The sequence below is a fragment of the Astatotilapia calliptera genome, chromosome 14 (assembly GCF_964374335.1).
Source record: "Astatotilapia calliptera chromosome 14, fAstCal68.1, whole genome shotgun sequence".
In the NCBI taxonomy this organism is placed as follows: domain Eukaryota; kingdom Metazoa; phylum Chordata; class Actinopteri; order Cichliformes; family Cichlidae; genus Astatotilapia; species Astatotilapia calliptera.
The window spans coordinates 21,214,697-21,227,738 of record NC_137435.1 but is presented as its reverse complement, the minus strand read 5'-3'; the positions used below and the strand labels follow the sequence as shown (position 1 = coordinate 21,227,738).

The 13,042-nt window shown below is 40.0% G+C and overlaps 1 protein-coding gene across 2 annotated transcripts in view; it reads left to right on the top strand.

Annotated features, from left to right (window-relative positions):
* fchsd2 (FCH and double SH3 domains 2) overlaps positions 1-13,042 on the top strand; it is a 75,955-nt gene that overhangs the window by 41,345 nt on the left and 21,568 nt on the right. The window contains exons 9-13 of one of the 2 annotated variants that reach the window (XM_026191267.2): positions 1,624-1,746; positions 2,651-2,746; positions 3,850-3,924; positions 10,167-10,283; positions 10,442-10,546. In XM_026191267.2, the coding sequence (XP_026047052.2) occupies positions 1,624-1,746; positions 2,651-2,746; positions 3,850-3,924; positions 10,167-10,283; positions 10,442-10,546 (516 nt within the window). The remainder of the gene's footprint in view (positions 1-1,623; positions 1,747-2,650; positions 2,747-3,849; positions 3,925-10,166; positions 10,284-10,441; positions 10,547-13,042) is intronic. The other variant, XM_026191269.2, reaches the window with a different exon arrangement.

The following is a 13,042-nucleotide window of genomic DNA, read 5'->3' as shown; positions in this document are numbered from 1 at the left end:
ACACATCCACTGACCATGGTATAGGGACGGACGGGGCTTTTTCTGGAAGCTGACTCACTTCATTTCAACACTACCGTAAATGGATGAAAAAAGGAGGGGAGGAAGAGAAGAAAGGGGGAGGAGGAAATGACCAGAATGATGAGGGAACATTTAGAGAGAAGTCAGCCAGCAACCCACCCTTAATGACATAATGTCCTTGTCAATATCCCATTGTTTTTGAGGCTGTGTTGTGTGTGAATGCTGTGGGTTTTATGTTGTTTTTTTAAATGTGTTTGTCTGTATAAGAAGGAGACAGACGTAGGTGTTAGCTGGAGGCTGCAGACTTGGCCTAAATGATCCGCTGGTTAGAATAGTGTGTGCACGTTTCTGAGACTTTGGCCAGAGGAGTGCGTGTATGTGTGTGTCTCTGAGCATTTGATCACTGATGTCTGTGTGTGTGTGTGCCTTCTCTGTGTTTTGTTGAATTGGAATCTGAACCCCTTCACCTTCCTCTGCAGCTGTGAGAACACCATCCAAAGAACACACTCACATACTCACTCACACACACACTCGTGTCCCATAAACACATTTTTTTCAGTAAGTCTCTCTTTTTTGCTCTCACCCACTAATACCTTTTATACCTTTTCAAAACGCTCTCCCTTCCCCTCTTCTTCCTCTCCTCCTCCCCTCCGTTAGCCCCGCTCTCTGTCTGTTTGGCAGCGTTGCCTACAGCTTGGCAGCAGTATCCCGGCTGCCCGTAGAAAGGCTGTTCACTTGGACTGCATACTTCATTAAAATGTCTTTACATCCGTGCATCAGAAATGCTAATGTTAACAGTTGTTAAATAAAAACATCTGCGTGGTTTTGGGCCTTCTTGTGACTTCGTTCCCTCCCTCTCACCTCTTTATATTTTCCCACCATCTTTCTCTTCACTTTTTCACCTCTTCCTTTTTTAGTTTAGTGTTTTTCATAAAATCCTTTTTAATGGCCCATGGAAACATGCCATATACTGCATTTAAAGTTATAATATACAGTACGCCATGGGAGGCGGCGATGCGAGTGAGGCGTGTTTGTTTGTAACAGAAGTGGGCTTTGCTATGCTGGACTCTATTTCTGTTCAATTTGACTGTATGTCCTGTATGTATTTTGCATGTTTTGGGGTGTGTTCTAGTGAAATTTATCATAAAATAAAGCTTGAAATTACCTTCCACACAAGACGTTTCCGTTGATTTAGTCCTGCTACACAGTAGCTTATGCAATAACAGAAACAATCATTAACAGAGGAAATTGTCCCACCCAACAAATGCAACAAAAATAACACAAAAGCAAGGGAGCTGTCAATCAGTTATAGTGTAATCTATGGACTATGGACCTCAAATATGATTTTTTAAACATAGACGTGCATCAGTAGATTATGTAACAAAATCACAGTACATTTATGGCTATCTAAACACAAGATTTAATTTGAGTTTACGACAAACTAGCAACGCTTATTCACATTCTGTTCTTTTTGTCTATTTCTTAGTGTCTCCTCCTGATTCCCTTGTCCTCTCTGCTTTATTATTAAGAATTGTGGAATTACATTGAATTCATCCATGCTTCAGTGTAACCCCTGGTTCCTGTCTTTCTCTGTCTGTCTTCTAGGCCTTGGACGGCAGAATCTATGAGCACGTCAAAGACTACCTGGTGGCACTTTGTCGCACTGAGCTTGAGGCCTCCCAGGCTACACACAACACGTATCAGTTCCTTTTGGACAAATCCACCAGGGTGAGTCAGACAATACAAAAATATGCTTTTTGAATCTGTGGTAAGACATTTCTATGGAACCCACTGAAAGTGTTTTGACATTCAGCAGTCTTTTTCTTTCTGTTATTTTCTTTCTTTAATTTCTTTGTGTCTGTCTGCAGTTTAGTGGTTTGCACAGCCACCTCACAAGCAGATCTTCAGTTCTGTTGCAGAAGTAGGCACGAATCATTTTGGGGTTGTGTCAGGAAGGAAATCTGGTGTAAAAATCTGTCAAATCAAAGATAGAGCTACCTTCTGTTGTGACCCTGTGTGAATAAGGGAGCAGCTGTGTGTACCTTTTGTGTGGCATGATGAGGTTTCTATTCTACTTTAACTGTGCAAGAAAGACACAACACAGTGACTGTTTTTGATTAACGCAGCATGTAGTCACAGGCAAATTGTGAAATGTTAACTTCAGGACCCGAACGCATTATCAGGGGTTATTTTGCATGTTGCCATTTTACTGAATGTCACTGTATTTCAGGATTGTTTGCTCACCACATCGCTTCTAGCTGCTTCCTGTGTGGGACAGTTTCTCACTGGTTTCGGGTCTCATCCTAAACTACACTCACACTAGCTTTGGTTTGAATGTTATGTCTTCAGAAACTCGACTTAACTTCTGAACCATATCCCTCTTGGACCGAAAAATTAATCCCTCTAAAGTCAAAATATGAACCCACAAATGTATGCATGAATATGAAACACTCACCCACTGTGGGCTTCAGATGCGGCAGTGGGAAAAAAAATTGTCGTTTGCATCCTCGAAGGGAGCAGAAGCCTCTTCACACATGAAGTTCAACAGACTCTTGTATTGTCGGGTTTACACAGCACCAAACTTGCATGCAAAATGTACTGGATTAAAGATCTCCTTCTCTCTTTCTTTCAGATAATGCAGGAGTACAACCAGCAGTTGTTCATGCAAGAGAATCCGGTGTTTCACAAAGCGCACGACTTCCAGTTCCAGCCCAGTGAATGTGACACGGTGAGACTCGCACAACTACACACAGATCTCCTGGATTAATACTCATGTATCACTAGTACTTAGATTGTTTGTACATAAACCTGTTCACAGCAGGACTGTCACTCCACTTCACTTGCTGACTCACACACACACATACATACACACATACGCACAAACTCCCACACACAGACAGCAGCCAGCCATGTGGGCTTTCCTTTCATCCTGTGTTTTCTGTCCTCTCTAATATCTTATGTGTATAAAATGTTGCTTAAATCCTTAAGTTGAGTGATGAAACAGAATTCATTTACCGCAGTTCTGATTTAGAGAGTGGGCCTGAGAGACCTGCCAAGTTAAAAATCCGTGAGCCAAAGCTGTGATCGCCCTTTTTTCTCTTGAGATATCTTTGGGCCTTTTGTTCCCAGACTTTGGGGATTTCTTTATGTTAACAGTTTCAGATGGAGTTGCCCAGTTAACTAATGTCTGCTGACAACGTGAAAGATGCATGAATCGGCTCTGTGTTCAGATGTTGCATGTCCGTTGGGAGCGTATCTTTCTAGCCTGGGATTTTTTTTTGTCATTTACGCAAGCTAATTTAATCATTTAAATTCAATTGGTTGCTGAATGCTACAAATATTTTAAATTGTTGTCAAGTGATCACGGTCTGTGTGATCGGAATGGAGCAGTGGGAATCATGCTGTCTCCTCTCTTCTCCTCTTCGGGGACTTGTTAAGTCTTTCTGGCTAAAAAAAGAAATTGCTCTCACTGGACACTGTTTCTAATACCTTTCTAGAGTAGTATCCTTCTCTCCTGTGTCTGAGTCATATTGTGCACTCTCCTTTCTCTACATTTCTCTTTCTCTCTCTGGGTTCTGCCAGTTTCTCCTTGCCTCTGATCTTTTGCCTTGTTTCAAGTGTTCTAACAGTTTTCTCTGTAACAATGTTCTCTTCCTTCTTTGTGTCTTCCTGTTCCTGTTCAAGCTTTGCTAACAGTTTTTCCCTAAACTTTTTTTCCACTAATCACTCCTTGTGTTTGTCTGTCTGTGTGCTTGCACTGCTGCTCTTTGGGTGTGTGGTCTGCGGATGCCTGGATGTCTATTTGTGTGTGTGTGTGTGTGTGTGTGCCAGACTCTGAGCTCGGTGCAGCAGTTGGTGGACATTGAACCGTCGCCGGTCAGTGCCATGAGAATGACCCTGGCACAGGTAGTCTTAACTGTTGTCAGCATTCCTATCATATTTCTCAGACCATGGCTTATCTGCTTCATTCATACATTCTGTTTATACTGACTGCATCATTTACTGTAAGAAGCTTTCAGTCGGCCATGAGCCAAACAAAGCGTAATAATGCAGTTTAACTTAACACCTCAGGCTGTGATTGATGTTTCAGCATGGCTCTGGAAAAATCTGAAACCTCATACACTCACAGGCTACTTTATTAGTTATACCTTGCTAGTACTGGATAATCAATCTCCTGTTTCACCACATCAAGTGCTCTATTGGATTGCAATCTGGTGACTGTGGAGTCCATTTGAGTACAGAGAACTCACCAGTTCTGTTCAAGAAACAAGTTTGATATTATTTGAGCTTTGTGACATGGTGCGTTATCCTACTGGAAGCAACAATACACAGTTAGGCTGAGGAATTCAAACAATGATCAGCTGGTACTGAGTGTGCCAAGAAAATATTGCCCACACTAACAGTTCATATAAGACAGAATGGATCCATGCTGTCATGTTGTTTACACCAAATTCTGCAATCTGACTGTTGCAGCAGAAATCACGAGCATACCAAGTTTTTCCAGACTTCTATTGTCCAATTTTGGTGAGTCTGAGCCTCAGTTTTCTGTTTATAACGAGCAGGAGTGGCACCTGTTATGGCCTTCTGCTGGTGCAGCTCATCTGCTTTGAGGTTCATACGTGAGTTAAAGCAGTCTAGCCATTCTCCTCTGACCTCTGGCATCAAAAGGCATTTTCTCCCAGAGAACCGCAGCTCACTGGATATTTTCTCTTTTTTGGACAATTCTCTGTAAACCTTAGAGATGGTGGTGTGGGAAAATCCCAGCAGATCAGCAGTTTCTGAAACACTCAGACGAGCCAGTCAGGGACCAACAACCACGCTATGCTCAAATCAGCTTCAGCCGGTCATTTTGACTATGTCTTCATGGCTACATGACTTAGCTGTTGCCATGTGATTGGTTAATTAGATATTTTTGTTAATAAACAGTTAAATAGGTGTACCTAATAAAGTGGCTGGTGAGTGTGTGTTCATAGGCACCCAACAGAGAAACCTTTTTAACCCACAAAAAAGACTTTGCCCTCACTGGTAGCAATCTTTCAATTTAAGTTATATTCCCTAGATTTCTAGCGCATGCTCGGAATGACCTGTTATAGTGAGAAAAAAAAGACAGAAAAATACTTGATTTTTCATAGTTATGCAGACTATTTACGAATGTTGTCACTATGGATCTCCTTGCCTGTGATTATGATGCTTTTGATGATACTTTACATTATAATTTTCTTTAAAAACAACTGTAGTGTCAGTGAGCTGACACTTTTTCGACTCAGTGACATGACAAATCAATGTTAACACACATTAAATTAAACTTTGCTGAACTAGACGCCCAAGTATGACATGCTCTGTTTGGCAGGGACTTCTTCTGTGATCTAACTCTGATTGACAGGCAGACAGTTAGTCAGCTAGAATAACCTTTATATTCCAAGTATCTTGGAGAGCAGTGTGGGCCCATCCCTCTTTTAAACAGAAATTGTGCTCTAACCAGTTGGAGCACCAAGACTTCATACAGCATGGCGGTGAGGGTGAGCAAAGTATTATTGTGTGTTGGGAATAACTGAGAAAAGCAGCTGAGGATGGGCTCAAATCTGACAGCACACTATGTAGTGATAAAACCCAGAGCTCTTTTGTTATTACTGGAAAAGAGTCATGTCTTGTTAATAGTCATTAACACATCATTGTGCTTTATAAATGATCTGTTTTTATATGGCTCTCAGCTTTGTGGCTTAGGGAGGAGGTTGTTGATTTTGGCCTACAGCAGTCAGCACTTTAACCACAGACAATAAAACAATAGCGTATGGTTTGTTTGTTTTTTAGGTTCGATTTTCTCTTTTTACTGAAATACAGCGGAGGTTAAAGAACTTTCACTGCCTGACTTTTTATGGCCATCTGTCACCGTAACAAGACCGTGAGACACTCTGGGATAACCACACAAGTGGCTGCAGATAGGATTATGACATCATCCACATAGTTGGCGTGAGAACTAAAAATAAACATGACAAATATGTGGGAGTTTCTGAATTACATGTTAAGATTTTATCTGCTCAATGCGACTTTGCTTTTGTGCACCAATAGAATAATCAAACCAGAGAATAGAGCAGCAGCTGATGAAATTTTCTTATTTCATATCTAAAAAGGCCACAGTTCACCTGATTGTTACAACTATTCCACCTGACATAAACCTCACAACGACAGCTGACTACACTGAGGCGGTTCAGCCATTACAGGTCTATTTAAAGAAGTTCTTTATGTTTCCTGCATTTTCTAGTTGCTTCATCATAATCAAGCAATGAAGGCACACTTGCTCGATAGCTGAATACCTTTGGTGGCTTTGGCTTCTCATGACCATTGTCATGACTCATCTGATGCCGTAACCTTATGTCATCTTTTAAAATATCACCATACTGTCATCAACATCCTGAAAGCTGATGTGTCATAGTTTAGTGTAATTTTCCTTTACAAATTTGTTATGGGTTCAAGATGTAATCACTGGAAATTGAATGTGTCCTGATTTCCATTCAAAATCATGCTACGTATATCTTACATGATGATTATTGAATTCTTTGTGTCTGCATGTGTAAGATAAGCCCATAAAACATAAAATATGAAATAATACTAAAGCTAACACTGCATTAAATTTACATGTTGTGAATGTAGACATCATATTGTGGTTTACAAGCAACTCTGTAGTTGTACACATACATTTTCTCTGTGCTATTTTAGGAGAACTCAATTCATTCTTTCGCTTTTAACACGCATAAAAAAGCATAATCATAGGCAGGTATTTGCTGCAGTCTGAATGCACCGCTGCTGCTCTAATGCAAGTTGTGTAGAAACACTGGAGTCCTAGGCACCCAGTTCTTTAAAACTCCATTAAAACACTTCACATAGAAATACTGCTGCCTTGGCTAATTTGTGATACATGTGCTGTTCAGCATGATGAATTTTATTAGTTAAGACAGCGATATGTTTCTAAAAACTGTAGAACAAGAGCAAGAGCCCTATTCAGAGAAAAACCTGTGCAAATGCATTAAATCATAAGTCCTAGACCCTTTCTGACATTTTTTTTCTTATAATAATATGTGTCTAAGACAAGAAATGTGTTCAGAATGAGTGAATAACCTGCAAGAAGACTGTATCTAAATGTGTCTGCCTCTTTAAGTCTGAAAAAGGTTTAGATTTTGATGATGACACCATTTTCCCTTATATGTCAGGTCAGTTGTTTATAGTTGTGCCTATTATGGCACCTACAGTCATTGCTAATGTTGTTATTTTCCAATTTATTAAATGATTTAATAAAATAATATTTCACCTTTGTCCATAAAGACATTTAGAGTGCAGGTTGATTGATCTGTTTGGGTGTAACGAGATAATCAGTGTGCAACAGGAAGATACAAAAGTGATGCAGAAAGTCACATGACTCACATGAGCACTAGAATTTATTTGCAGTATGAACAGTCATGTGAAAGGGAGTGGATCTTTTTTTATTTCAAAGATTTTATGTATTATGACATCATAATAAATAATCTGATCCTTACCAGGTTCTAAAATTATTTAAATACAATACCTCAGATGAGTACTCGCCCTCATTCATCAGCTTGTAGATCCACCTTTTTCAGCAATAACTTGAAGTAGTCATTTTCTGCATGCCATTTATCAGTCTCTCCTGTCACTGTGGAGGAACTTTGCAGGTATTTGCACATATCTCTTTCATCATTGTCCTGTTGTATGGCCCCATTTCAGCCAAATGTAGTAAGCTACTAGACAGATGGGCTCAGATTTGACTCTAGAGCACTTTGGTATACAGAGGAATTCATTATCGACTAAGTGCCCAGGACCTGTGGCTACAACACAAGCCCAAATCTTCACTCCTTCACCACCGTGGTGGACAGTGGGTATGAGGTTTGTGCTGTTATGCTGTGTTTGGTTTCATGCTTGGTGTGCATTATGGCCAAACATCACCACTTTGGTCTTCGTCCCAGAAGTCTTGTGGGTTGTTCAGATGCAGCTTTACAAACCCAAGCTGTGCTAACATGTTGTTTTTAGAGAGAAGAGACGTTTTCCTGGCAACCCTTCCAAAGTTATATTTGTTCACTTTTATTATTGTACTGTCATGAACTTTAACATTTAACATGCTAACTGAGGCCTGTAGTATCTGAGATGTAGCTCTTAGGGTTTTTTTGCAGTTACTTTGAGCATTGCACGGTCCGACCTCAGTGAGAATTTGCTAGGACATTCTAGCTGATTGAACTATCTTGAATCTTTTCCAGTTGTGAATAATCCTTTTCTCTGTATAATGATGGAATTGAAATTGTTAAAAAGTGACCATATACATGTTCTCAAAGAGATGGGGAGCAAGAATTGCTTCTTGAGGATCATTGCTGATGTTTTCCTCCTTGGCATCGTGTTACGCACACCGACAGAGTGACAAAACTTCTGCTCTTATAGATGTGCTTACATTTGCTAATGATCGGATAATAATCTGCATTTAATTAGGAACTCCTGGCTGTTACTTAACCTCGTAACTCCTGTGGAAGCAGTAGGGGTGTACTTAGGTTTTCCACACTATTTCTACGTTTTCGGTTTAGCTTTGTCTTTCGAGATGTTTTGTGTTTCATCTGAGCTTGTATTTAAGACCTGGTAAGGATCAGATTTTTTTTTTTTACTGTCCACATAACTGTAGATGCTGGCAGACTATCTGAAATTCAAATTTAAGGAAATTGAGATGCAGGTTCGTGACATGTCATATTCGAGCCACTGTTCTAATCGAGTTTCCTGCCCTCTCCCTTAACTTGCTGCAATTCTCCTGTGCCTGAATGTAATTAAGCTGTAAATCTCCCATGTAATACACTTGGTTTCACACCTATACTTAGCCAGATTTATGCCCTATTGTTACAGAATCAGCACATAATTAATAGAGATGATGTGCATGAAAAGGTATAATTATAATATTGTGTACTTTAGCTGAGGCTAACAGACTTTTATTATCAGATTATGGGAACTCAAACCTCTCAGGTCTGTGCAAACACAGCACTGACGACGAATGTCTATACATGGAAGTCTTTGCAAGATATTTTGCATTGATTTCGATCTGAGTTATCACGAGGGAAGCTGGAGTGGGTCATTGTTAAATTACTAGAAAGTATCCTTTTTGTTTTTCAGCCCCTGCTATGATGCATTTATAATAGATAGAAATGAAAAGATCAAATCTGAGTCATATTTGTAAACAAGTAACCAAAAACAGTCTTTTTTTCAGGGTTTCTTTGGACCATGGCAGACAGCTGTATAATTTGATTACTGAGTCATGTTTTTTGGACCACAATAGCAAATAATTATGATTAAACTGAAAAATCTGGCTTTAAAAATGCAAATATGTTTCTATGAAATCAGCATCAATTGTTTAGAGAAGACTGAATCAAATTAAATGATGTTTTTGTTTTCTTTATTAAAATATTAAGAAATATTTCATCCAACATAGTTAATCTGGATATTGTGGGTGTGTTATTATCAGAATTTGATAGAGTGGCCAAAGAACCTCCCAGCTGTCACCAGATTTTCATTCACATACTGCTAAATGATGCATGATGGGCAGAAGTATGCAACATGACCTTTTCCCAGCGAATCCCCGCCCACTTCAAAGCAGTGACAAAGAACAGAAAGAGAGAAAAAAAATAGAAATCTTTCATGTGAAATAAGAAAAGCTCTTTGTTAAGCGCATGAGCTCCGGATTCACTTTGGCTGCATGGTTATAATTGATGTCATATGTTTAATTGGAAGGCCATGCAGATTCCTTGACTGACCCTGCGTGTTTTCTGTAGTATATATTTTTTTAAAAAAGCAACAAAATAAAGTCACATGCAAAAAGTGCTGTCAACACGCACCTCCTCTTCTCTCAATTTGTAGTACACAGAAAAAACACACACATGGTGTTTCACATGTGGTTTTAATAGCAGCTTTTTGTTTCATAAGGTAACAACAGAGCATCGCAACACACACTGTATTAATTACTTGCTATGGAAACAATGTTGCTTTCTTTAGCTTAATTAACAGCCTCTGCGTATTGCACACCTTGAGCTGTTGTTTTTGACACTGTATTTTTGTGTGTTTGCCTGCTGCTGTGGCGTGTCTCTGTGCGGCTGTGTGTGGGATATTAGAGTCGTCAGCTGGAGTCGGAGTCGGGGACGACAGAGGAGCACAGTCTGAACAAGGAGGCCAGGAAATGGGCAACCAGGGTGGCCAGAGAGCACAAGAATATCATTCACTACAAGCGAGTAAGAGGGACACACACACACACACACATACAGACACGCTCACAAACATTTGTTGCACGTTTTAGAAATGCAACATGTGAATCTTAATCAGGTTAATTTTAAAGTGCACGCACATTCCTGTTCTAATCACGCTCTCTGTTTGTGTGTGTTGTTGTCAGTCTCTGGAGGAGTGTGAGAGCCACGGCTTGCCTCCCACAGAGCAGGGAAGATTAGATCTGGAGATGAAGATCGAAGACACCAAAGAAAACATGCGCAAAGCCGAGGTGTGTGACTCAGATCGTCAACGTTTACTGCTGTCTCAGGGTCTGTGTTTAAATATAACCCTGTGCGTATGGTGTTTGCACTTTGTTCCCATCTTCATGTAGCTCTCTTTCCCAGTGCTTTATTTTCATCTCGTAGTCTAAAGGCACGCAAGGTCAGGTGAAGTGAAAACACCAAAATGTGGGTGAATGTAGCGTGTCAGTTGTTCTATCCTGTCAAAACCTGGGCGCCGCATGGAGCTACAAGGATACAGAGAACAGATGAATAGATGATCCTTTTCCAACAAATGTTCAGAACACAAACTTTGGAAATACAGCGTGAATTTATTTGAGTACTTATTATGGAGCGGCCTGTCACAGAACGTTTTGCAGTATGTGCACTAATGCTGACACATAAAGGAACGAACAGGAAAAAAACGTTTCCAAGAGAGTCTGCCTTGGATAGCAACATGAGATTTATTTTTATAGAAGTAAGAAAAAAGAGAAGGAAAAAATCTGTGATGCGATATTGATATCAAAAATAAGCAGATGTTATTTTCTGTGTTATTACTGTTGTGTACGGGAAGCTTATTTTTCATTGTTTTAATAGGTCTCTAATGAATGGCTAATGTTTGTTGTTCTGAAACACCATGAAATCTGTGGTACACATTTACATAGAAGTACTTAATGTTGCATATCGTTGTAAACGAGTTGAAGTGCTGCCCACTCTTTGGGCCGATGTATTTTGAATTGAATGAAGAGTGAAATTGGCCGTATGCTCTCACTCTGCACACCCTCTTTGACGTAGCAGGGTATATTTTAACAAGCATGGCCCACGAGTTATCGTCACACTTTTGCCAACATAAGATGTGACAGATCATTTATGTTATTCACCTACACAAATCTGAAAAAACTAATTAATTACATCCTTGATGTATGTCATAGCTTACAGTTACATTTCTCTTAATATCCCACTGTTACTACATGCAGGTATAACGCATTGTAGGTTAAAAACAGCTGTAATGTTTTAGATTATTTTATTATATTATAATGAAAATGTTGATACAAGGTCAGATGATCACATATTTTTATTGTTTCTTTGACCACTTTCTCCTCAGGCTTTCAATCCACATGTACCTCTTTCTGTTTCCATCCTCCCACTCTTTTCCCTCTACACACCCTAGCCAGATACTTATTGATTGCGCATCGATTCCCACAGATTGAACCTGTCAACACTCAATGAGATCACTGCACCGTGCGCTATCCTTCTCAGCCTAATCCTCTCTGTTCGCTCCCAGAAGTCTATATTTCTATTCATTCTGCTTTTCAGCTTCATTGCATTTGGCTCATTCTCTATCTAACTTCCTCTTTGGCTCCACACTACCTTTGTTATCATGCTTTTGCATATTTGGCACCCTCTGCTGTCAAGTTAAGAAACATTTGCTTTGTCGTCATGCATTCGAATAATTTAGCAGCTATCAGTAGCTTGTGATCTCACTTCCCTCAAAATAATTAGAGAATCTTTTCATAGCAAAGTGCAAACATGTGTCCACGTCACCTTTTTTTCTGTGCTTCATCCTCTGTCTTTCTCTCGTGCTTCCCTTTAATTTCTCTTCTAGACCAGCATTACCTTGACTAAGATGGTGAATATTTTATGAGCTCTTTGATACTAATGGCTTTATCACAGACCTCTTATCACAGATTTATAAAGGGAGTGAAAGCAGGGCAAAAGACATTATGTAGGTTTGATGGGAACATTAGCTGTATTTTTTGTATTATTGATGGGAGCATTATCTGTATTATCTGTGAATTAGCTCCATCTTCCTTCCATCAAGCCTTTTCCAGTAGCAATATCAATCACAAAGCCAAGCCAGGCCTATACATTAGTTACACTACCCAAAAATATTAAGGGAACACTTGGTCATCACAGTATAACAGGAAGTCGGTTAGACTTCCTACTTCATATCAGTGTGTCAGGATAGGAAGCATAAACTGGTGCAGGTGAGTGACAACAGGTGTGCTAGAGAGGCAACACTAAGACAACCCCTTATCCCCCCTCGACAGCCAACACAACAAACACTAGGCAGACTTTTGCAACAGCAGCTGGACTACTGAGCAGTTAATTCACAGGATACATGGGTTTTGAAAACAACTTCTCAGGGTTACAGGCTGTTGTTTCGCTTCAGGGCCACACCCTTTTCAGCAGCCAGTAGTGCAACCAGGTATACAGATGTCATTTGTGTGTGATTTCTGTGTTTCGTCTTTCGGGGACTGGTGTATCAGTTTACCCCCTTAAACCTTTCCCTCACCTTACAAGCCGCATGAGTTCAGCCCTGAGATTATTAAGTCTGTCAGGTATAATGATAATACCTTACCTTGATCTTTGGATTTGTGCCTCATCGTGCAACAAGGGTGAACAGGTAACAATCCAGTTTACCACCTCGAGGCCTTGGGGGGATGTTGGTCATTTGGGACAAAAGCTCCCTACGTCCAACACAGCAGACCAACTTCAACAAGTTG